The 24,840-nt window shown below is 41.6% G+C and overlaps 1 protein-coding gene across 1 annotated transcript in view; it reads left to right on the plus strand.

Annotated features, from left to right (window-relative positions):
• The window catches only part of MDN1 (midasin AAA ATPase 1), a 180,237-nt gene that overhangs the window by 84,781 nt on the left and 70,616 nt on the right, over positions 1 to 24,840 (plus strand). Inside the window, exons 42-59 of the mRNA XM_019520321.1 lie at positions 54 to 314; positions 422 to 692; positions 1,138 to 1,297; positions 1,813 to 1,929; positions 4,915 to 5,123; positions 7,338 to 7,483; positions 8,058 to 8,260; positions 8,725 to 8,945; positions 11,084 to 11,197; positions 13,190 to 13,322; positions 13,638 to 13,747; positions 14,808 to 14,941; positions 15,900 to 16,060; positions 16,434 to 16,554; positions 21,328 to 21,538; positions 21,734 to 21,965; positions 23,086 to 23,212; positions 24,479 to 24,649. Coding sequence (XP_019375866.1) covers positions 54 to 314; positions 422 to 692; positions 1,138 to 1,297; positions 1,813 to 1,929; positions 4,915 to 5,123; positions 7,338 to 7,483; positions 8,058 to 8,260; positions 8,725 to 8,945; positions 11,084 to 11,197; positions 13,190 to 13,322; positions 13,638 to 13,747; positions 14,808 to 14,941; positions 15,900 to 16,060; positions 16,434 to 16,554; positions 21,328 to 21,538; positions 21,734 to 21,965; positions 23,086 to 23,212; positions 24,479 to 24,649 — 3,102 coding nt within the window. The remainder of the gene's footprint in view (positions 1 to 53; positions 315 to 421; positions 693 to 1,137; positions 1,298 to 1,812; positions 1,930 to 4,914; positions 5,124 to 7,337; positions 7,484 to 8,057; positions 8,261 to 8,724; positions 8,946 to 11,083; positions 11,198 to 13,189; positions 13,323 to 13,637; positions 13,748 to 14,807; positions 14,942 to 15,899; positions 16,061 to 16,433; positions 16,555 to 21,327; positions 21,539 to 21,733; positions 21,966 to 23,085; positions 23,213 to 24,478; positions 24,650 to 24,840) is intronic.

The raw sequence follows: 24,840 nt of genomic DNA on the forward strand, positions 1-24,840 counted from the left end.
TCTCCCTCTCTCACCGTCAGCTCACTGATGCATTTTTGTTAATTCTGTTTTAGATTGGGTATTCAGTTCTGTCCCGTGGCAACTCTGTTCCTCACCCTGGCAGAAATCTATCACTTCTTCATCATTCTCTGCAGTCCCTTGAATCCATAATGAAATGTGTACATATGAGCTGGATGGTAATATTGGTAGGTCCTGCAGCTGTCGGCAAGACCAGTCTCGTTGAACTTCTGGCCCACCTGACAGGTCATCGACTAAAAATTATGGCAATGAACAGTGCTATGGATACAACTGAACTCTTAGGTGCATTTGAGCAGGTAAATTATATTTTTGCGGTGGCTGCTATATATAATCAACCCAACTGGTTTTTAATCATTTAATAGAATCATCAGTACTATTATTAATATACTAACTGCTGTTGCAGGTTGATCTCATTCGGCCATGGCAATCCCTACTCGAGAAAATGGAGAGTACTGTGAGTACACTAATAAGGGATAGTCTGCTGCTTGCTGACATCTGTGCAGATGATGCTGAAGTTGTGCTGCGAGCTTGGAGCAGCTTCGTCCTCAACTTCAAACCCAAATCCTTGGGTGATGGGAATAAAAATATAACAACTGAAGTAGTGAGCAAACTAGAGGGAATATTATCACTTATCCAGCGACTAAACAATAAAATAAACTCTTACTCCAAGGCAGGTATGTACAGTGGTGATTTGGAAGCAAAGTTCTGAAAACTATATTTCGGTGTGGAAGTTCCTGAAGCAAGTTGTATAGCTAATGAAATGTTGAGAGTGGTTTTTTTAGTAAGTTTTTCCAGAAATCATCTGAAGATCAGTGCTGTTACCTAAATCCATGTGTTCAACACAGTTGTTTTTTTTTTTTTGTTTTTTTTTAAAGTGTGCTTTAACTAGGGTGTTTCCAAACTTAATGTCTTGTGCCAATTTATTATGGTTGTGCTCAGCAATCAGAATCAGGGCTTTACTCTGATGTTTATATTACAAATACAGAGCGAGGCAGTTCATGACCAAAGCTTAAATCCCGTGGCTCCTGGACTACAGTTTGCATGGTATGTGGGTAGACTCCTAAAATAAAAGCAGTTTCAGTAACTGAAGCCATTACTATAATATTTTTTCTGTTCCAGAATTTTCACGACTGATGGAAGAATTTTGGCATTTCAAGCTGCAGCATGTTCAGTCTGTGGATGGTCAGAGTCATGGCACTTTTGAGTGGGTTGATGGAATGTTGGTTCAGGCCTTGCGGTCCGGTGACTGGCTTTTAATGGACAATGTTAACTTTTGCAAGTAAGAAATATGACAGTTTCATTTCTGCGGTGAACAGATCTCTCTCCCCACCTCCCCTGTTCATTTCGACTCCGCCTTTTTCAAATATACTTTTCAAACTGGTAAATATCTATTCTGATAGCAAATATATATTCTGATAGCAATATGCTGTTGTGAGGCTTCCTTTCTCGTGTCCTTGCAACAAGGTATTTAGCATAATTTGCAGGTTCATTGGAATCTGACAGGCCCTGCTGTGAGCGCTTCTGCTATGGCCTCAGACTTGCAAACTCTGGGCTGTCAAATGTGTGCCTTAGCACCTGCACCACCCCAGTCTCCACTGTAAGGATGATTAAACAGCTAAAGGTGAAGAGGGGACTCTTCTGAAAATACTTAAATTAGACGTGGTTTCTGTTATCATTGTCTTTGGTTATCTCTTCAGCTCCTTATTTATGGTTCATTCCATTTTGATTTAATATGATTTACTTTGGTATGAAGGAAGGACTTGCAACTCACAGAAACTTTTTTGTTCAATACAGTCCTTCAGTCCTGGACCGCTTAAATGCTTTGCTTGAACCTGGAGGAATCCTTACCATGAGTGAGAGAGGTGTGATAGATGGCTCCACCCCTACAATAGCTCCTCATCCCAACTTCAGGTGCTCAGTTTCTATGCATTTGTGAAGTTGCTTTGTTTCTGCACTGACCTTGAGAGGTGAATGATATTGACAGTAGGCAAGATTGTGTTATTCCAGGCAGACTTCCTTAGTTTCCCCCTGCACATCATGGCCTGTCTTTGCTGACCAGAGAAGAGAAAGCCGTGGTGGTTTAAGTCCCAGTTTAGGAATTGGGACGTCTGGGTTCAAATTGCTGCTCTTTCACAGACTCTGATAGCGACAAGCCATTTAGCAGCTCTTTGCTTTGGATGATCCACCTGCATAATGGTTTCCTGTCTCAGGAGTGCTGTGAGGACAAACACTTTAAAGGTTGTGATGTGCTTACGTCCTATGGGATGGGTAGGGGATCTGAGCACTAGAGATGAATAAGTATCTCGGTAAGTATCTCTCAATCAGTACTGTATGTTTAATGCTAAACAAAATATATATATTGGCATAGCCCTTGAGTAGTGTAACCCTTCTCCTGGGCACCACTCAGCAGCTGGGTACCATTCGGCTGGTTTCAAATTTTGGGATACCAATACATTTTCGCTGTGGCTCGAGCCTCCATCCAGAATTCTGGGTTCATTGAATTTGGTTGGGGTATCCCCCATAAACAAACCCCCCTTGTTGCAAACAGTATAAACACAGAGGACAAATTTATTACAAAGGAAAACAGTAATTTAAAACACTACCAACTACAAAGTACAGTCTCTAATACAGTACAAAGTATAGTTTGCACCCCTTCTGAGGAGACTTCACCCATGTCCAGTTTGTCTGAGATGTGGGGGTTCAACCAAGGTTTAGTTCCAGGGGCCTATGCCCCTATGCCTGCTACTCAGCAAGAGAGTCCTGTAAGCTGTTCCCTGGATTTCAGACTCTTGGGGAGCTGCTAGTAAGCATAGGTCCTTCTGCAGTGCAAGGGGCCCCTCATTGCTTCCTGGGAAGCTGTAGAGCAGTGATCTCCACTTTCATATGGTGGCTTTGGAGGGTGACCACACCCCAAAATTCCTACTCCCAAATTCCACAGCTTTTGCTGCAGCAAAAACTTCCAAAGAACTCAAAAGAAAGGGAGCCAGGCCTATCTTGATTCCTGGGCCTGAACTGCAGATGGGTTCAGACACCAAGCTAGGCTAAGGTGCAACAGGAACCAGGCTCCAAATCCTGACCCATGCTTTACCTGGCTCTAATCCTGGTTGTTTGCTCCAGGATATCCCCTCAGCAAAGAGAGGACAAAGAAAGGGAGAGGAGAAGAGTCCCAGACTGAGACTCTCTCACTCCCTTGTACTGAGAGTTCCCTTTCACCTTGTTTTTCCTGCTGGGGCCCTCCCTGGGATTCCCCTTAGCCCGCCAGCTGCTTCTTCCTATGTACCTGGTGTGACATCACCCCAGTTATCCAATTAGGGGTCACCAGGCTGCTTGTTTTTTTCCTGTTAACCAATCTGAAAAAAGAGCACTGCCTAGTTAGCCAGTTAGGGTGGGGGTCTGGTTACCCTGGCTTATGGGACAAGAAGCGAGGTTTCTTGCTTAGAGTAAACAGAAGGGTGGGTTCTAGACAAAAGATGTAAACAAAGGAGCTTTCCTGCCTTTGTTCTAGCGTGTTTCTTTTCAGTTTAAGAAACAGACAAGATACAGCCGAGCAAATATGTATTAAAGCTGGTCACAGTCAAGCTAAAACAATATTTTACGGCTGCATAAAATTAGAATACTTTGCAGTACAGAATGCTTATACATTTTGTGTGTGTGATATACAGTAGTATTTGTGGGTCAGTGTCAAGGAGGGAATTTAAGCATTGCTGTACCTAATCCTTACATTTTTATATTTATTGAGACAATACTTTTGGTTCACTATTTCCTTGGCTTATTCCAACTGCAGATGTTGGAAAAGAAGATAAAATGTTTCCTTCAGGTGGCTGAGGTTCTTTAACTCCCCATGCCTGAAAAAAGGGTGCTTGCAAAGAACTTTTTTTCCAACTACTGGGTTCGTCTAATAAAAGATATCTTATCTACCCAAAGAAGCTTGCCTAGTTCCCTTGTAAGACTTTCACTCTGGGTGAAATCTGGGATTGTGAGTCAGTTCCTTTTAGCCAAGGTCTCTTTATTCACTTTATTCTAACTGTTGCCTTAATAGCCATACCCAGGTCCCTGATGGCACAATGCAAACCCAGGATTATCACAGTTGATTTTCTGCGGCTTCCAAAGTATATTCAGCTCTGAGTAACCTTCCAATACAAAAGTGTCTGTGTTTAGACTAAGAAACCGGGCTTGTGGTAGAGGTGACATCTTTTATTCGCCCAACAAACTAGGTCCTTTCCGACCCTACTTCTATGAACTAGATTTTTTACAAAAAAAAAAAATCTTTAATTGCAAGCTTTCGGGCACAAACACCCTTCATCAAGCATCAGAGAGAAGATTGTAAGTTATCCTGGGTAGAAATGAAAGTTCATGTTTCGTAAGATTTCACAGAGGAGTCAATAGATGGAAAACTCCTCTGGGCAGGCAGTTCTTAGCTGGTAAGGTGTGTCTCAGCTCTCTTGTGAGGCTAGACTAGACTCTCTTGTGTGTTTAAACTAGAAATTTATAGTCTTACACTACTACTTTAAATGGGCAGAACCTGAATCAGTTTAGGTAAGTATAAGTTACTTGTGACCCCAGAAGGATTTTCCGGTGTTCCTAGGTCTCCTTTATATGGAACTATTTAGGCTTATTAATACCTTTTTCTAAATGGCAGAATAGACTAGGGTATTTTACATAATTAAGCCAAATAGTTTAAAGGGATTTTAACTAACACTTTCTGGAATTCTGTTGTACACTTACACAAATGAAACTCACCGTGAGCTCACTGGGACAAAAGTCCTTCATATTCTACCCTTTGTGAAAGTGATTTAAAGGCATGACTTTATACACAGTGGCATGCTGTATGAACAGTCTTAGTGTTTTCAGAATCATATCTTGTGTTTTTAGTAGTCTCTTGTGACTGTTTAACAGGCTTTTCCTTTCAATGGATCCTATTCATGGGGAAATATCCAGAGCCATGAGGAATCGTGGGATAGAGATTTACATTCCAGGGGAGAGTGATTGGAATGTATTGGATCAGCTGGACCTGAAGTTGTTGTTGCATGAATTGGGCTTAGTGGGAGATAGCATCTGTGATGCACTTCTGACAGTTCATTCAGAAACTAAAGAGATGATAGCAGGTAAGAAAAACTTTCTTCCTTTTTTGGTAATTAATACTTACCAGAGTATTAAATATCTTCTCTGGCCTTTGGCCTGACTCTGAATATTAAGTCTGAAATATCTTTTAGTGTTACACACCCTATTAGAAACGGACACAGAAATCTCCAGTACAGTCAGGTTTAATCATGGAAAAGTAAGAACCTGCAGAGGTCATCTACTCCAACCCCCCACCAGACACAGGATCATCCCTATCCAAACCATCCTATATAAATCCTTGTCTAACCTATTAGCAAAACTGCGCGGTCAACTCTGACACAACCACGAGGAATAACACTTGCTACAAGTAAAGCCAAGGGACAGCAGAGGTCATTGTCCTGCTGGTGCTAAGGTTATTAAAATGATGCTTGCAAGACCCAAGGAAGAGAGCCATGCTCTGCTACAAGGGAAGGCAAAAATCTGTGTGTATCTGACTATGAGGTAAAATTCCATCCTGACCCTAAATATGGTTGTCAGCATGGATCCGACTGGAGGGCCAGGTCCGTTTAGCCAAGAACCTGTTGGTTTAAGTCGCAGCAGGAGCATTGGCATACCCCATTCAAAATCCCCAGGTTTGGGTGCAGCCAATATCCAGTGCTTCTGTGGAGGTGAAAAAAACTGACACACAGAAACAGGAGGAGGAAAAAAATTCCTTCTTAGCCCCATATGGCAACAAGCATAGTCCAAAAGCATGGGAAATATTCATAGTAGAACACAGGCATAGCTACTGTGAGATCATCTATGAGCAATGCCTGTCCAATCTCCTCTTGAACACCTCCAATGTTGGAAATTTCACAGCTTCCCTAGGTGTCTGTTCCATTGCCCTACTGTTCTAACGGTAAAGAATTGTTTCCTGATATCCAATCTAAACTTGCTTTGCTGCAATTTCAAGCCTTGGGTTCATGTCCTGCTCTCTGCAGCAAGAGAGAAGGTGCTTTCCCTCTTCTTTATGGCAGCCCTTTAGCTATTTCTTTAATTTCTGCTTCTCAGTGACTGACCCTAGATCATAAAGCCAGAGAGAAGAGGTCTCTGCCTGTTCGATATCTTTTGACATTTAATATGGGCTGCACTATGGTCCCCAGCTCAGGGGGGAGAGAGGCTTAAACTATTTTGTGTGAAAATTATACCCAAGAAGAAGACTTGCACAAAGTCATGTTTGTTTTTTTTACTGCCAGGTTCTGGAATGGGCTCCCAAATGAGGTGGTTTACTCTCTTCTACCTTGGGGGTCTTCAAGAGGAGGTCTGGACAGATATTTGGCTGGGGTGAAATGACCCCTGCGCCCATTCCTGCCTGGGGCAGGGGGTCGGACCTGATGATCTGTTTAGGTCCCTTTTGACCCTAAGCACTATGATACTATGTGTACCACTCATGCCCAGTGGCAAAACTTTCAGAAGTGGCTAGCATCTGGCACAGACTCCAGCTTGAATCTGATACGTGTCCTCTTGTACTAGAGTAAAGTTCTCCCACATACCATATCAGTAACACAACTGTCACGTCAAGACATTCTACAAGTTGATTTTGTAAGAGGGAACATAAGTATAATTTGTTAAAGAACCAGGCCCGTTAACACTGTCTAGACAGAGATTTCTTCACTTAATTTTGAAAAACCCCTTGTATAGTTGTCTCTTAGGAGGAGACATCTAAAAAAATCTGGAAATTTGAAGTCTGTGCTCAACTTACCACTTGATGTTTTGTCCTATGCAAGTCGCTGAAAGAGCAGATTCAACGTAAATTCCAGTTAGTATTTTTCAGTCAGTATATGTATAACAATTATGTTATAAAGGTTTTTCTCCCTTATTGTTGTTTGAGATTTTGGCTATGACTGTGCAGCTGAAGTGGTAAAAGTAACTATACACAAAGTGCTGTGCGATGCACTAAATAAGGACAATTTTAGACTGTTTTCTGATCTTTCCGGTAAAGTACTCTGGGGAGTAGTATCAGGTAAAAATTTTAAGAGACAGAACAGACTTTTTAGATTGGCTTTTGCCTTCTGTTGGCCTGTTTCCAACTTGTAAAATGGGGATACTTGCTTACTGACCTAACAGAGATACAAGATATAATTAATTGCTATTGGACCTTGGTTGCAAGGCACTAAAAAAATTATGTGCTACTCAGGAGGTGAAAGTGTGGATAAAATAAAGCAGTCAGTAGGTTTTACAAAAATGGTTAGCTCATATTAATATTAAGACCTTTTCAGGTTCTGCATTGTCTTTGTCATCATTGCTGCATGCTGCTACATTAATTGCACAACAGTTGCATCGAGGCATTGGGTTAGCAAAGGCTTTCTACAGAGCATGTTGGGATGTTTATGTCGGCTCACAACAATCACAGATGAATCAAAAGGTAAATGTTTTGTACCTTCCTTAAATAAAAAAAAATTGCATTTCTTTCCGAACCTTCAACTATATCCATTTCAGGAAGCAGTGTTGGTGATCCTGAGACTGCCCTTTTGAAGGGGTTGGAGAACATTTACATTCCTAGAGTTACTGGCTCCAATTCTGAGCTGAATCTCACAAGGGGGGGTGCGGGGTGCAAGGTGTTGTCTTCTGGTTGGAGTGTTAAAGGCAGGGTCTGGTCAATTCAGACGTCTTCAGACCAAAAATTGAGGTGTTAGCTCTGGTTCAGATTAGTCTGGAGAAAATGTAGGCTATCAGTTTGAAGTTTTTCTGGTAGGTTGCACCTTGAAGTGAACAGATCTTATCTCAAACGCTCCAGAATTGTTGTGTGTGTCTGTTGTGGGCAAAATGTTTTCACACCTCAGATACAGATTTTGAAATGATTTGGGATCCTGCAATGTGAAATCTATTGCAAAAACAGAATATTTTGGTTCTTAATTAAAAATCTTCCTAAGCAGTATCACCTTGAGGGCATATTCAAGGGCACAGTTCTCAATTGTATTATGGTCTTCTCTTTTCAGCTTGTGCTGGAATTGGTAAGGAAGCATGTTTCAGCTCTGTCTTCGCATGAGACTTGGGGTGATTCCCTGCTCACAGTGGGCCTGTGGCCAGACTCTCTACCTACAGGTCTCTTTGCAGTTGAAGACTCTCTTCTTTCTACAGTCCAGAGCGATGGGCAGGTCCTAGCCTACTGTCTGAATAGATTGAACCTGAAAAACACCAGGTGGGTGAGAGACCCTACTTGATTAAAATGCAAGCAGTAAACACCTAAGAGTACTATGGTATGGAATTGGACACACTAGTGGTCAGTAGGTGGTATTAGTACTACCTTGCTCCATCAGGAGATGGCGCTAACATGTAATACCAAATCCTTGTTTGTTTATAAAGCTCTGCTGAGACTCAGCATCAGAGTAGTTAACTAGGGCTCCGCACAAAAGAGTCCCACTCGATTCATATTGAAGGCTGTCCCCTTTCAACCCACCTAGAACTGTGTACCTGGTTATTCTGGGTGGGGAGTTTTTAAGGTGAGCAGGTAAGGGTGCTAGTCATATCCCTTGCTGGTGCTCCATTGGCTGTGGGAACTGGCATGTCTTAACCACTCTTGCCCATATGCTCCTCAGTTCTGATGGACCTTTCATTTTGATTTATGAAACTGATCTGCTGAATGCTTATTTTTATGCATTTCAGAGCACTGCCCCTTACTCTGGAAGATTTGCAGAAGGTTATGCAGTCCACCAATTCTGAGAGTCTCAAATTCGGTGCTGTTGAGATGGATGCATGCTGGCTGGATGAAATTGAGGTCCTTTCTGCTTCTGTTAAATTGTTCATAGAAAAGGCAACTAATCAGGATTGGATGTTGAGAGTTAGGTGGCTTAATCACCTAACAAAAAATCTACCGCAAGTGCTTGGTAAGTACCTTAATTATTTTACATACCTCAGACCAGTCAAATTCTCTGCACTGTTTTTTCTTACACAGCAGCAGTAAATATTACACAAGTAATTTTGTTCACATATTACCTAGTGTAGAGATTCTCAACCAGGGTGGCATGAGATTCTTTTAAGGGCACAGCATAACGTTAGCAGTATTAGGTTTACAAATATGATTCGCAAGCTAAACCCAGAGATTTCAAAATGAAAATTGTAGCTGTGGTGTTTCTGAGTGTTTTTGCAACAGAAAAACTGCTCCATTATCTTTCTGTAGGCAAAAAAAAAAAAGAGTGAAAACAGAGAGATGTCAGTGCTTCAAGTCTATCCAGGGGTGCTTCAAATCTAAAAAGTTTGAGAACCACTGCCCTGTTGTTTCAGGGGTGTAGGTTCCAGTATTAAAACATAATTACTTGAACAGCCAAACAGCCAATGAAAAATTGGGGTTTTCTGGAGACTGATATCTGATTGCTCCGAATAATGGGTGATCTGAGAAGGGTTCATATACTGAAGACCCAAAATCTCTAAATATTCCAGAGAGCTGTTTAATAACTAGGATTGAAAATGTTTTCTGTAAATTAACTTTTGTTTTACGACTTAAGTATTTAGCACTAAGGAGGGATTAGCTGTTGCCTGCAACAGCCACCAGAGACTCTGAAACCACTAAAATGTGTGTTTGGCCCCAGCTAGACCAAAAAAACGTCCTACAGGACTTGCGTACTTAGGTCTTGAAACTGTGTGCGAATATCCTTCCACCTGGAGGGGATGTTCAGAACTGAAGAACCTCAGTATTAACAAGACATCCTAGCTTATCAACACTATAATAGTTTATAAAACTTGTATTTGAATGGTCATAATTAAAGATGTAGGCTGATATTTTTTAAACATCCTAAGATACACACAAAATATACAACTTTTATAGATCTACTAGCAAATTGCCTGTCAAAAACGATGGGGGGGATGGCAGGGATGGGGTCCCAGTGTTTGGCCCTGTGCCCGCTGCTGGTCCAGCCCCACCCACTTCAGGCCCGACCCCACCTCCCCCAGCAGTTTGGGATCAGGGCTGAGACCGCTCCCAGCTTTGGGCCCGGGCCCACTCCCCTCCCTCATGGCCACTGCCATGCCCGTGCCACTGCTGCCCCATGCCTGTGGGCCCAGCAGCAGCAATGGGTGCAGGTCCAGCACTGGTGGTGGGCCTGGGTCAGATGGTGGCTGCAAGCACAGGCCCAGTGCGGTGGCTGTGGGCACAGGGTGGCGGCCATGGAGTGGTGGCTGCGGCTACCAGTAACTGCCCCCTCCCCCAAGCTCCCCTCCCTGCTGTCTTTTGTTGGGGGGCAAAGGGGGGTTGTTCCAGCCCCTAGCTCCAAGGAGCAGAGTGGGGGGCGACTGGTTCACTGTCATGACAGTGCTCTGCTGTCTGTCCTGTCTGTCTAGAGCACTCAGTTGGCTGCTAAGACAGCCAGTCAGAGCACGAATAAAGCGTTATGGACAGACTAAGGTTTTTATAATATTAGAATTGGGAAATCCTAGTCTATATTCGTGCCAGAATGAGACGGATGGGGTTCTCTCTTCTGGAAGTTATGGTTTGTTCTCAGATAAATATATGTATATTTATAATCTGAAATTGCAACCAGAAAACATTACACATATCTAGAAAAATATTTTAATGAGAACTAAGTTCTGTTAAAAAATGCTTCATTGCTATTTAAAAAAAAAAAGTCTCAAGGAGAAATTAAGGATAAAGTGTGAGATGTCAACTCCCATTGACTTCTGGAAACTGCTCTTTCAGTAACTAGACATCATGAAATTCTGATGAATTCTGTGGCCTTGCCATAAAGTACTTCTGGTAACGATTTTATCTCCTTGATAGTGCATTTCAAAATATCTCCCAAGTGCTTTGTACCGCAGAGGTTAAATTGGCGCGTTGTCTGCTGCTGCAGCTCCCCAGAAAGACTGCGTTGCCACCTGCAGCTATTGTAGACAAAGAGCAACCGAAAACTGCCAAGCGCCAACAGCTGAGACTCAGGCTTTCTGTGCTGGTGCAACCTGAGTACAAGTTTTGGACTCAATGCAGTTTAGGAGTTTGTAACCTGGAAGATATTATTATTATTCCTACCTACAGATTCAGTGTGCACACAACTGGAAGCTGGAGCTGCATCTCTGACCAGTTTCTACTCCAGTTCCCTCTCTGCTGGAATCAGTAATGTGATCAAGTTGTTACAGCCAAGTATGACAGGTATCTTCACAGCATGTCACTGTGTCTCTTTCATTCATTTGTGCATTTTGTACAAGCTTCTTTTAAATGATGAAGATTGTGGACAGTTTTTGCTCTGAATGCATTGCAGCCCTTCTGGGAAAGTCTGCTGTACAAAGCTGTACTCTGACTTTACCTAGCAATACTTCCGAATCTGAAAGGAGAAACTGCAAGAGTTGAATGGTTGTTGGCAATAGAGAGAATCTGATTGTGAAGTCTGCAGACATTAGCTTAACAATTTAGATTGCTTCCCTCTAATGCATGTTGTAAGTGGTTCTTTAGGACTGGTGTGGCACATGGATAACGTGTTAATCTTTTGCCATTTTCTTTGCTGGAAGTAAATCATTTTCAGTATTGTTTAGGATATTATGCTACTCTTGTTTGGCATTTGGATTAATCCATTGGCAAGGTGGGTGGTTAGATCGCAAAGAATTAGGACATGGTTTTAATCTAGAGTTGTGCAGGGGGAGGCTAGGAGCTCCTCAGGAAGGTATTAATTCTTCCTGGGTTGAAGGAAACTTGCTGAAACATTAGGAGCTGCTGTGTTATCCCCATGTTACAGATGGGGAACTGAGGCACAGGGAGACTAAGGTCCAGGTCTGCAGATGGATGAGGTGGACTTTAGGTGCCTACATCCAGGAATGTGATCCTCAGAACTGTTGCTCTACTTAGGCACACAGGTCTTCCCAGGGTAGTTTCTTGAGCACTTTGGAGTTTTACTTTTTTCACGTGCATGGAACAGCTACCATGTTGGTGATTCAGGGTGTCTCTCACACCTCTGTCCATTTGGGATCTACACACTCGACATTCTTTTGAGTTCCCTAAGAGGCCCAAATGAGGTGTGCCATGGGGTTACATGCTGTGTACTTTCAGGTATGATTTACTACAAACCACAGTTGTTGCAGCCACAACCAGAGACAGCGGTAGCTGTGTTCTCCCGCCTTTCATACAGTAGCATTGTGGAGAGCGAGAGCAAGTGGGAGCAGAACTCTGCAAACCAGTAGTTCAGGAACATCTTGGGAGGGGGCACCCTGAGTTTTTTTTTAAGTCCATGCTCCCGGCAATGTTTGTTCATTTCATCCAGTGACTCTTTACAATCCTGGAAGCAGGGCCCAGAACACACATCTGCCCTCTCAGGCAAGTGCTACAGAACTAGGCTACAGTCATTCCTCTTCTTTTTGGTCCAGCATATCTTGCTCTTTTCTGTACAGCTTCAGCAAGAGTGGGAGAGTGTGTCCACACCCCAGGGCATCCAAGAGCCAAGTGCTTATGGCAGATTCCTTAGGTGCAAGAGACATAGAAGGAAACTGAACCCTGATTCTGGACAAGTGCTCTGGCCACTAGATTAGTGCATAAAAAACAGGCAGTTCCACTTCACCTGCTCAGGTTTAAAAGGAAAAATATTGAGCCCATTGTCTGTTTTAGAAACAGACCATGCAACTTCCACTGCAAAGCTGATACAGGGCAGTCAATTCCACTTCAAGAGCCCGATGTCTACAAGTTTTAGGCGTAGTGATGCCAAATCATTGCTGTGCCTCAGCCTCTCGGTGTAGTCACTTGCCTGCGGTCACAGAAAATGTTTGTATTAATGCAAGGAATTGAGCCTGAACGCCAGTCCTAGTGCTTTAACCACTGATAAGCTTGCACTCACCATTGTGCTTCAAAACAGTGTTGGTTCATCGAAGGTAAGGTTTTTTCTCCAATGTATGTGCACTGTTGGGCTATAATGTTGGCTATATACTTCACCCCTTCCCTCCAACTTAAAGCTGAAAGAATAGCTGATGTCATTTCCATTTTTTATTTGAATTCTGCAACTGTGCATCATACTTAGAGTGAAGCCATTGCTGTTAGTGCTCTCCATCTCTTTACATTTATGGAAATCCTAAGCATTTCTTAGAGGTCTGGAGACAGGAAACTAAAAAAAAGATATTTTCATTTGGTAAAACTGTTATTTTTCTGCAACTTTCTTATCAGATGAACATGTGATGCCCTTGGATCCAAGATGGAATATGCAATTATTGGATATTGTTAGAAATTCATTGAACTTTGATACTGAAGTGGAACACACAGATCAACTGTTTCTCCTTTTGCAGTCCATAGCAAACCGGTGCGTTCAAGAAAATGCCAAGCATTTCTTCCCAGGGGTTGGGGGTTAACCAACTCACAAAAAGCTTCCTTCCTGCCATAATCCCCCTTATGGTTATAGCTGATACTGTCTAAAATATTGTGGTTATTACCAGCTTTTCCTCCAAAAATGTTTTGTTTTTGGTTTTTTATTTTTGCTTTTATTTTATTGATTTCTGGTTAAAAGCTGGCTGGAGGCAGTCCCACTGGTAGTTACATAAGGAGGAAAGTCAGTGGTGTCTATGGTTTTGCCATCTTTTACTGCCAGTCCAACTGTTTTATAATATTTTAAATTTAGGGCAGTATTGTTTCTCAACCGAGAAGAAAGGAGCTACATTGAAAAGAACTTGATTGCTAGCAAGAAGACAAGAACCAGTGCTTTAAGAATGTCTCTGGATTTCCATAAAGGTAAGACTGATTATGTCAATTGTATATCATGCTTAATAAATAAATAAGATGGTTAGATTTGACAGGATTCTATTTAAAAAAGCTATTACCTCTAAACAATGCTTCTCTATGCAATCTTTTAATATGTGAGGGTCAAATGTATTAATGTAGATGAGAGCTACAGCAGCGTAAAATAACGTTCTGAGACTAGATGTGTAGTCTGTATTATAGATAAATATCTGCTGTACTGTTCTGTTAGAATATATCATGGATAGTATCTGTCTTTCCTAAATTTTATAGATGAGAGGAATTGCATGCTTGAAGTTGTGGATGTTATAAGTTTATTTAATGGTAGATAGGAGAGAAGTAAAGCTCCTTCAAATTCCCTTTTGTTTCATCATGTAAGTGGCAATGTGGTGTCATATCTATAAAATTTAAAAGGAAGGTTTTAATGACAAAGCACCACTTAGTGCATCTCAGAAGTTCTCTTTGCTGCGGTTGTGATATGTTTAAGTTATGCTTTTGCAGAAGAACAATAGGCAAGAACTATTTCAAAACTTGCACATTTGTCCTATAATCCAAAGACTGTTGTATTTCTGGATCACTGAGATGCTACTAGTAGTTGACTTGGTGGATAAATGAGAAGTAAAAAAATCTGCAAGTAAAGAAGAGATTGTATGTATGTTAAAGTAGAAAATATGGGGGTTATATGGCTTTGTTTTGTATATAAGAAAAACTTTTTGTTATAGTTTCAGTCCCTCCAATTGTATTAGTTTCTAACTTGAATATCATCTTAAAATTGGTTTTAACATGGCTAATAAAATGGCCTTTAACTTCTTCACATTTCTCTATCCACCTTTGGTCTTCCATATTTACTATATTTCCTATATTAACTAGGGAAGTACTGTGGAACGCCATAAATTCTGCAGGAATATTTTGACACTCAGTGCAAAACTAAAACATTTTCAAAGGTCACTACTCTCTATAAGGTATTTAAAAGATCAGAGCTGAACTTTGCATTATGTGAAATATTATAACCTTCTCTTTTTTCTCTTTTTTTAATTTTAATCTTTAAATCCAGAACCAGGGAGTTATAGTTCACTTCCACATGCTATTGTGGCCAGCCTTGCTGCTTTCTTCGAACTTTGGGATGCCTTCATGTTGCACTGGGTGAAGTCTTCACAGGTGACATTAACCGATGAAGATGTGCATGATGTGAGTAGAGGTGTTTTTGTTTGCTTTTTAAAATTATTCTTACTAGGGTACTTAGAATCCACAACTGTGGAGGAGATATGCTGTTCTTTAATTCTAGGACCTCTGAAGTACATAGTATGTGATTTATATAGTATTGGCTATAAAGAGCTTAACTGATCAGTAGCCCTATAGTAGATTCTGTGAGTTCATTATCTGCCTCTTTACTTCTATGTGAGATGTAGGTTTTCAGCATCCTAATCCTAACATTTCCCCTCACCTCAGTTAGAATGTTTGTGCTGAAATCTCCCACCATCACTAAAATCTCTCTCTTTCACCCTCCAGATCTCACTTCTATTTTGTGTCAAAATCACATTTCATGTCATCTGTAAGATGTACGTAATGCCATCCTTTTTGCACCTTTCTGTTCATTTCTTCCAAACACCATCTGTCTTGGTCTTTGCATAATCCACCCATTCTGCAACACTCTCATTTTTCCATGCCCTTCTTTATGTTTAAAATTCTCTCCCCCATGCTCATGCACCAAGCAGCTTCCCCTCCATTCATCCGCAGTCTACTTTGCAGCTACTTCTGTAATAGAGCCTTTCAGAGACAGTCCATGGGCATGTCTGCATGTTTTTAAAATTTGGTCTTCAGCTGGCTTGTTGTGTGAACTGTTCTGTTTGTGTCTAATTTAAGAAGAAAAATTCTTGGAACCATTCTGTACTTAATATTCTAGTCTGGATCCATTAATATTTTAAGGTCAGCATAGGTAGCCAGCTGAAATGAACCCTTCTAAGAATATTGTAAACTAACTGAATACAGGTAAATCAGCTGAAAAGAAATCTCTAAGAGTATAAATATTGCCTAATTATTAGATTAGCAGTATTGGCAACTTTAGTAGCACCCCCTGTTCCCTCAAGACAGACAGTAGCAAAGGTTCAGAGCTGGAAAAGTTGTAACCTTCCTGACTTGTCTTTAGGTCCTGTGCAGCTTGCAGTGGCGTGACCGGTTCTGGGCAGCATCTGACACTCTGATGGTGGATTCTGCTGGCTTGGCACTCCTCTCATTGCACTGGCACTGGGTTAGGAAGCATTTAATCGACAGAATTCCTCAGATGCTGATTGGATTGGAGCAACACAAGTAGGTAGTTTGGGTCTCGTGTAACATAATTGGCAATGTTGGTTCCTTTTATGTTACAAATGCACTTATGTTAAAGAGCTACATAAGTGTCTTTTCTTGAATGTTTAGTTGTACTCATACAGCCAGCTCAGTGTATTAACTGGAAGAGTGGGTTTTACATGTTAAGTTTCCAGACACTGCCATGTCCTTACAAATACAAAACCTAGTAACTTAATAACTTTCCCCAGCACCCATTCTTCAAAATCAGGCTTTGGTTTTTGCGGGGAGAGTGAGCGAAGAGGGGAAAAATGTCTTTTTTTTTCTTTTCATTGTGCATGCATTTGCCTTTGCCCTCTTGAACTTGTATGTAAACTTTTCGTCTTTCTTTTCCAAGGTTTTCCAGGGAAATTCAGTCTGTTGCACAGCAGATTCAGAGTTGCTTGAGTAATCCTGCTGGTATCTCTGGCAATGTAAAGAAGCTACAGAAGTCTTTGGGAAGGCCTCTTCCTTTCAAGGTACAGTGTTCTTTTTGCAGTACAATATTTTAGGCAGCTCTAGCAAGTGTATCCAGGTACTTCAGAACCATTGTTGCACTTTTATATTCATTTTCCAGGCAAGGAGATGGACACTGTTGGATATAAAAGACTGGTGAATACAAATGTTAACCTATTTGTAATGTAAATTTGTTTCTGAGATGTATCAGTTATTCAGAATAACAGTTCTGGCATTGTTGGGTTGTCCAGATCAGTAGTTCTCTAGAATAACTTAGTGGTGCTTTAGGATGGAGAATATTTCTACTCCATAGTAAATACAATATCTCTGAATTTTAGCATGGTCTCTGCTCACCAGAACAGACCAAGCAGGGCAAAAAATATCCAAATCCAGACTTGTGTGAGTTGTCACATTGTCCAGTAAACCAGTCTAGGGCTAAGAGATTTAAATGTTTAGTCTGTTATTTCTGAGTGTTTTGCATTATTTTTTTTCTGCATTTACCCTTTATAAAAAAAGGCTTGGAGCAAACATTTCAGAAGTGCCTACACCCTATTTTCAAAAGTGCCTGAAGTACTTAGGAGCCTAAATTTATTGAGAATGAATTAGGCTTATACTGCTGTAGACCAGATTTTTAAAGGTATGTAGACATCTAGGGAGATGGAAGCTCTTGGTTTCTATAGGTTCACTTTCACTAACCATTTCTTTGCATCTTGGGCCTCCACTACACGTTACATTTTAAGTTGTGATCCACCAGTGAACTTCACCTTAAGTTGTGACCCAGCTACAGGTTCAACCAATTAAGGGCATGACAAAACAAGCAACAAGCTACAAAATCATTCAACAAAAAATGTGTAATATTTTCTGTAGCTGATTCTAATCATGCCATTAACTAAACATGTGGCCAGGTCCTCCCCCTGTGGCTGGGAGCCCCTCAGTTGGTGCATTAGATCCCATGTCACCGTTACCTGCATGCGTAAAGGGGGTGATAGGCATCTAAAAAGCTACGTACCTAAGCCATTTTTGAAAATGGGACTTGAGCACCTTTACAGCATGGGAGTCTTTAAAAAGTTTAACCCAGGTTCTATTGAACTAAATGCTTCCAAACTACCTGCTCTGTTAGAGTCAGAGAGAAGTATGGCTGGAAGGGGCCTCGAGAGGTCAACACCTCTAGGGCTAGGCCAGCCTGAGGCAGGTTCATCATACTCTAAACATAAAACTACCCTCAGCCCTGACACAACAAGGACCTAACACCCTAATCTGCCACAGGTAATGCAGGGGAACCATGGCAGCCAGTTCTCTGCTTCTAAAAAATGTTGTCAGTATATGCTCAGGAGGTCCTGGGTAGAGGGCCACCTCTTCCCTTTTTCCCATCTTTGCTCCCCCCTCCCTCCCTGGACTACAGAAGAAGGCAAAAAGCCCCACAGTCCATATCAATCTATAGGGTAAAATTCTTTCCTATAGGGTCAGATCAAATACAGCAATTGTAATTGACCCTGAGTGGAAGGGCAAGACTCTCTAGCCTGGAACCTCCAACTTTGCTCCCGGCAGGAGAATCGGCACATCCCAGTTGAAGACCTCAGTCTTAGCTATAGCCAACATCCAGTGGCTCTGGGAAAGCTTAAAAACACCCTGACACATAGCAGAAAAAAAAGAGGGGGTGGGGGGAGAAGTGGATGACAGGAACAACCAGCAAAGCCCTGAAGCATGGGAAATACCCATGGTAGAAAATAGGCTTAGCTACGCCTACATCATTCCCAACCAGTGGGGCCACATCCACACAAGTTGAACATTTGGTTCCCCAGGGACAACTAGTGGTGGTATACCTCCTGCTACTGCTAGTTGTCTCTGGGGAACATCTGTGCCATGTGCACTCTGGCATGCAGTAGGTTACCCCAGGTGGGGTAGAGGCGGCTGGGGCCAGCACTGGGCTGGCTCCATCAGTCTGTCTTGGGACCTTCCGGTGCTGCGGGTGTGGCAATGTTGCCACTCAGAGCCTGGGCAGCAGCTGGAGCATGGCTCTGGTTTGGAGGTGCATGCTGCCCCCACCAGCACTGCTCTGCTTTTTTCTGTGGAGGTTTTTTTGACCCCTGGATACTCAGGGATCAACACCCTCACCTTCCCCCCCACCACCCCCAGGCACTGCTCCCTTGCAGCATGGAGAACAGGTGAACATGCAGTATGTGGTGCCACAGATGTCTGCGGTGCCACATACTGCATGGCCACACTCATTGGGGTGCAGCCTGGCTGTCCAGCCTTTTCTTGAACACCTCCACTGAGGGTGTCCACAAACTCCCTAGGCAGTCTATTCCACTTCCTTAGTGTTCTAACAGTGAAGAAGTGTTTCTACCTATCCAGTCTAAACTTATTTTGCTACAACACGCCATTGGTCCACATCTCCCTCTCTGCACCAAGAGAAAAAAGGCGCTTTCCCTCTTTTTTATGGCAACCCTTTGGGTATTTGAGGACTGCTGTTATGTCCCCACTTAAGTGCCTTTTCCACAAGCTGAACATGCCTAGCTTCTTCAGCCTCTCTTTGTATGACTTGTCTTTCAAGCCCTTGATCATCTTTGTTGCCTGCCTCTCTAACTTCTCCACATCCTTTTTAAAATGTGGCGCTCAGAACTACACACAATACACAGATGAGGCCTAACCCATGCCGAGTAGAAGCACTATCACCTCCCATGTCTTGCACCTAACGCTTCAATTGATGCAGCCCAAAATTGCATTCGCCGTCTGTGGCTAAATCACACTGCAGACTTGTATTGAGTCTGTGGTCTTTTAAGACTCCCAAGTCCCTTTCCATAGTGCTGTCATCCAGCCAGGTGTCCCCCATTTTGTATTTGTGTTTTTGATTATGCCTCCCAGTGTGGCATCTTGCATTTCCCCACATTGAACTTCTTCCTTGCTTTTAAATTTAGGTTGCATGCACAATAAGTTCATAGTACGTGTAGTCAGTAGACCTGGATTTCCAGCATGTGGGGTGTGAATAAATCATCTTCAGGCAACTGTACCTAGTCACCTAAGGGGCTGGGCTGTATAGATTCCTTTGTCCTGAGTTTCCCACCAAACAGCCTGTGAGACCAGCTGTGGGACCCTGGTCACTCCACTTGGGGATACTGCTGACTTTTAAAAGGATTAGTCTACCTCAAATAAGGCTTGGAACCAGGTGATGAGGTCAGAAAAGTTATGTAAGGGTCAGGTCACTTGGTCTGGGGGCTCTCTTCGTCTGGTGGGCTTTTGGAACAAAGCTGAAGCATCTTGCCTCCAAGTCCAGCTTGGATATATCTCTATGAAGTAAAAACTGGGAAATTAGTCAGGGGTTAGGATTTATGTCTAGGCAGATGTGTTGTAAAAGGATTATTGTATCCAATTTCTATAAGACTCGCATGATTATATTTGCTGAAGGTGTTTTCTCCTAACTTCCTCGTTCTACCCCTCCCCTCTTCCTCTAATTAATAAAAGTTTCAAGTACAGTGTACTGGGCTGTGAATTACTGGGGAGAGACTCGCCTTTTTCGCTCCCTCTGCTCGACTGGCTAAGGTGAGCTAGGGAATTTACTTCTCTCTGGTACAGGAGGCTAGCTTTGGATGCTTCAAGCTAAAAGAAGCATCCCAAAATATCACAGTGGTCTAAACACCCCCAAGATCTGCAGCATCTGTGTACCCTGGGCTGCATAGAGCCCTAACAGAGACCAAGGCCCGGGTGGTGGCACTGACTACCCCAGGCTTGCGGGTGTGCTCCAGAAAGGGGGTTGGCCAGACGTAGGCGCCCCAGGGGAGACACCTGAAGTGTGATTTTGATTGAGCACAGTGAGGTGGGTAGCTCAGCACAGTTGTGCCCCCTATTGGCTCACCACATGGAATGCTCCTATTAAAATTGCTTTCAGCTTTTATCAGGTGATCTCCCTCCCATTTTTTGTTTCTGAATGAAGTAGTAGTGCTAAACCATAACAACAAAGTAATACTGTTTCTTCAGTTGTGAATTTACAAGGTATGTTCTGCATACAGGCATGGGAATAGCATTCTTGGGGGAAGGAGGCTCAGTCTCTTCCCACTTCCATAAGCAGCTTCCTGATGACATACTGCAGGAGTCAGTAGGCTTTTTGTGGTGGTGGACTGGAATGACCTGGTTCAGGTTTGAGATGGACTTGGCACTAGGACTAAGCTGCTGCCACTGCCACTTCTCTCAGCTGCCTGGCCCTGGTACAGGTGAATTTTCCCCCACAGTAGCACAGTGCAGTGCATGTGAAAACCCCCGGCCACCCAACACCTTGGAACTCCCTGGCTCTGTGGGCTGTAGGTTGCTGACCTCTGACATATTGCATTATGAAACTGAGTTAATACAGAAAGTGTCAAGGTATACTTTCAAAGCAGAATGTGGGAAGAATTAGCAATGTAAATTAGCTAATATCAGTGCAAAGATGCATGACTAAATGCTTGTAAATGTGCTTTCATGCAGTTGTTACTGTGCAGCATGTGCTTGATGGTCATATTAAAACAAAATATTAACTCATTGTTAAAATTCAGCTTTAGCTTTCCAGTTGTGCAATCATTTGGTGGGATATCTTGATTTTGGTCTTCCGAGCATATTAAACATATGAGAGAGAGAGCATTTAGAGTTGGCTTTTTATTGTGCTCCCAGTGGCAAGGTATTTGCATATCAGGCACTGTAGTTGTATGTATGCTTCCTTAACTTGCACCTGAGCATTTAAACTGGTGCACAGATCTTGTTCCATAGAACCATAGAAATAAAAACTATGTTATTTGCTTAAAAATATGTATTTGTAATATTTGCAGAATAAGCTGGTGGTAGAGTCTTTTGCTCAGTTAAAAGTCCTCAGTAAACAACTCAGTGTCCTGGATCAGAGAGCTGCCTTTGGCAAAAGTAGATGGAAGGAAGAAATCTGTTGTCTGAAAATTGCTGCTACTGGATGGAAGATGAAGAAAGCACTGCTGCAGGCTCAGGGCCTGATTCTCAGAGCTAATCATGTAGAAGATGTTAATCCAGGTAAATAACTTCCCTTGTAGTACAGTCAAGCACAGCAGAAGTATGAGATCTTGTACTATCTTTATTCTTTTCATCCAGAAATATTTGTCTTATCCATTTACATTTCTGTGAATGACTAGTTTTTTCAGACTAGCTGTTGAAGTGTTCATTAATAAAAAATGTATTTATGTTTTTTATCTCCTTGCTGACAAATAGGTGAATTAAGGGATTTTGTGGACTTGCAGTATTCGCAGCTAAAAGCAGAAGGAATTAAGCTGGGTCCTACAGAAGAGATGCTTACTGAAGAGGTCCTTTCTACACACTCAGACCGTGACTTACTAACCCAGCTCTGTAGCAGAGTTCAGCTGTGGCCTACAATGGAGCATTTGGCACTGCTGTGGCAGTACAAGTTGACAGCAGACTGTATAAATACAGCTTGTCTCACAAGGTGAGGAAGAGGATAAACAAACCTCTTTTTTTCTTTTCATGCAATTTAAAATCTGTTTTATAAAGTTATGAGAATCAAGACATTGAAATGTTTTCTTTTGCCTGCACATAATACCACACTTGTAGGACCTAATGCCAGATGCCCATTAAAATATGCTTTCTAAAGAGTTATTTAAATTCAGGTCTAGTTTTTATTAGCTCTCTTCCCATCAGCTCTTGTACAAAAAATACAGGATTTTAAGTATCTGAATGCTTTGCTGTTTGAACATTCTGAAATAATTGCATTTAGTTTGTAGAGAGAAATATCTTGATACATAGCAGAATGGCTTCCAATAGCAGTACAATGAAGCCTGTGATTGTGGCAAATCTTACTAGACAGTTATGTTATTTGTCTTATAAAATAGACAGCCTTCAGTTCTTGGTGTTTTTTCAAGACTTTATGGTTGTATTGCTCAACTATTGCAAAGATATACAGTTGGAATTTGAGAAGTGAGAGAGGCACTCCAAAATAATATTATCCAAGGGAACATACATACTAGTGCAAATGTGTGCTAACGGAACGTAGGAAAAACTAAAAATATGTGTAATTAGATGGCCACTTGAATTAAGCATTCCCTTTGTTTTAAGTGGCCAGCTATTTTTGTGTTTCTGACTAATTACTTATTTGTTGGAGAAAATCAGCTCTTCATAAATACATTTCAGAGAAAAAGGGGGATATCGTTTAGATTCCTGAATAGTATATTTGAAAAGTTAAAATACTGGTGCAACCTGGATTTCAGGAATGCTGTTCTTTTTTTTTTTAATTTCCAAATATAAATCTCTAAAAGATTTTTAATCCAGAAATTGATGCTTCTAACATTTTGGAATTAGAAAATAATACGTTTTTCATTCATATATGAATTCAGATTCTTTCAGCTTCTTGGGCCTCGGGTCTGTTATATAATAAAGTGTTCCTTTTTTTCAGTCCCTGAAATATTGTGGTTTTAGCTTTCTAACCAGTCTCTTCTAGCTCTTGCAACTCTTCTTTGTATGTCATAGCTTGTTTTTATGGTACAAATGATTTCTTAGAGTGTCTTGCTAAAGTAAGTAAAGTTTAATTCCTGATTTTTCTTTTATTACAGGGAGAATTTCAATGAACAGAGAAACTTGCGTTCAGAGCTAGGTCAGTACATAGCTTTTTCCCTTAAACTGACACCAGCTGCATCTCATCGTCTCTATGGACTATGGCATTTGCTACATCTCGATAAGGTAAGAAAAAGTCTTGTAGTGTAAATTAGTGTTACATGCTTTTGAAACTGAAATTTCAAAGCTATATAGATATCTACAGCATACCAGAATGCAGTTTTGCTTCCTGCATCAACAATAATAGCTCCATGATACTTCATTAATTTTTATATAGTAGTGGATTAAACAAAAAAATATCAGCCTCCCCAAACCACCTAACAGCAGACTTCATAAAGCAAAGGCTCAAGCTTGGCATTAAAATATGTAGCCGTATGCGATTATTATTCGTCCATCATAATTGCATGCATCCACCACAGAATTAATGGAAGTCAATTAGCTAAATGGTCAATTAGCTAGTTATTGGTGCCCACCTCAGTTTCACTACAGAGTAAAACCACTGCTTTGTGTTATGTGAAGCTCTGGTATTCACTTACATGACTTCTGGATTTAGAAATCTTTTTTGTCAAATCAGTAGTCAGAGACCAGTCTCACACTTACGCGTTCTTATCTTGTGTACTAGATAAAGATCTCACAGAACTCCTGGCCAGTTCACATTCAGCTGTGACAAGCATATCTAGTGTCACTCCCCACCCCCACCCCCTTCTGTAAGATTCAGCACAGCAGCAAGTTCTGAACAAATACCTACAGTTGGAGTGTCAGTTTTTACCTGTTCTCTGGGCCTGTGCAGCTCTGCATGCCATTGTAAGTTTCACAGTTGTTGAATAGAGTCTCTGTATGACTAACTTGGCATCTGAGCTTCCATACACTGGGCATGTCTGCACGTGCAGTTAATACAACTCGATTTGAGCCGGAGTAAACTAAACCGGCTACATGTACATTTAAACTCAGTAATTTACTAGGGCATAGGATAGTACTTGTGGCTGATAGGACTATCCTACACCAAAGTAAATGAATCTACTGTGCACTAATTGCAGCCCATGTATAGACAGTGATGCTTAACTGCATGTTAAATTAGTCTAATGTGCAGTAAAACACACGTGTAGATGCACCCACTGAGAAAAGGCTCCTGAGGAAGAAGTGGAGGCTGATTGGTCCCTCTGGTCCGGTATGGTTGGAGATGAACTTTTTTATTTCAGAGGAGGGGCAGAGCATACTATTAAAGCTGAAGAAGAGTTAATAAATTGTATTAATGAAAGGAGTCCCTATCCCCATCAGAAAATATTTTTATGCTTTTATGCTAGTCAGTGATTTTTTTTTTTTTTCCTACTGATTTTTCTTTTACTGCCTGCAGATTAACCTTAGGAATTCTTAATTTCTCTTTCACTTCAGATATCCCTTGAGGAAATGTCTCTTCTGTGGTCAGAACTGGTTAATGCTGCATTAGCATCCTTCTGGAGCAGCACAGTAACTACAGATCCAGAGTACTGGTTCACCTGGACACTCTCGCCTGATGCAGAGGAAAGGAAATTTCCTAACTCTCTTATGGACCGTTCTGTGAAGGTGTGCCTTTTGTGACTTATCCAAGATCAAATATCTAGGCTAGGATAACGTTCTAGATGCATGTTTTTAAAACTCTAATGTAGAGAAGCCAGAAAATGAATTTGAATCTGTTAGCAAGACAGTAGAGCTGGTTATTGTTGGTGGTGGGGAGGGGTATGTGCACAAACCTGGAGGTGCTCTAACATTTGATT

The sequence above is a fragment of the Gavialis gangeticus genome, unplaced genomic scaffold (assembly GCF_001723915.1).
Source record: "Gavialis gangeticus isolate Ggan-Ray unplaced genomic scaffold, GavGan_comp1, whole genome shotgun sequence".
NCBI classification, from domain to species: Eukaryota; Metazoa; Chordata; order Crocodylia; family Gavialidae; genus Gavialis; species Gavialis gangeticus.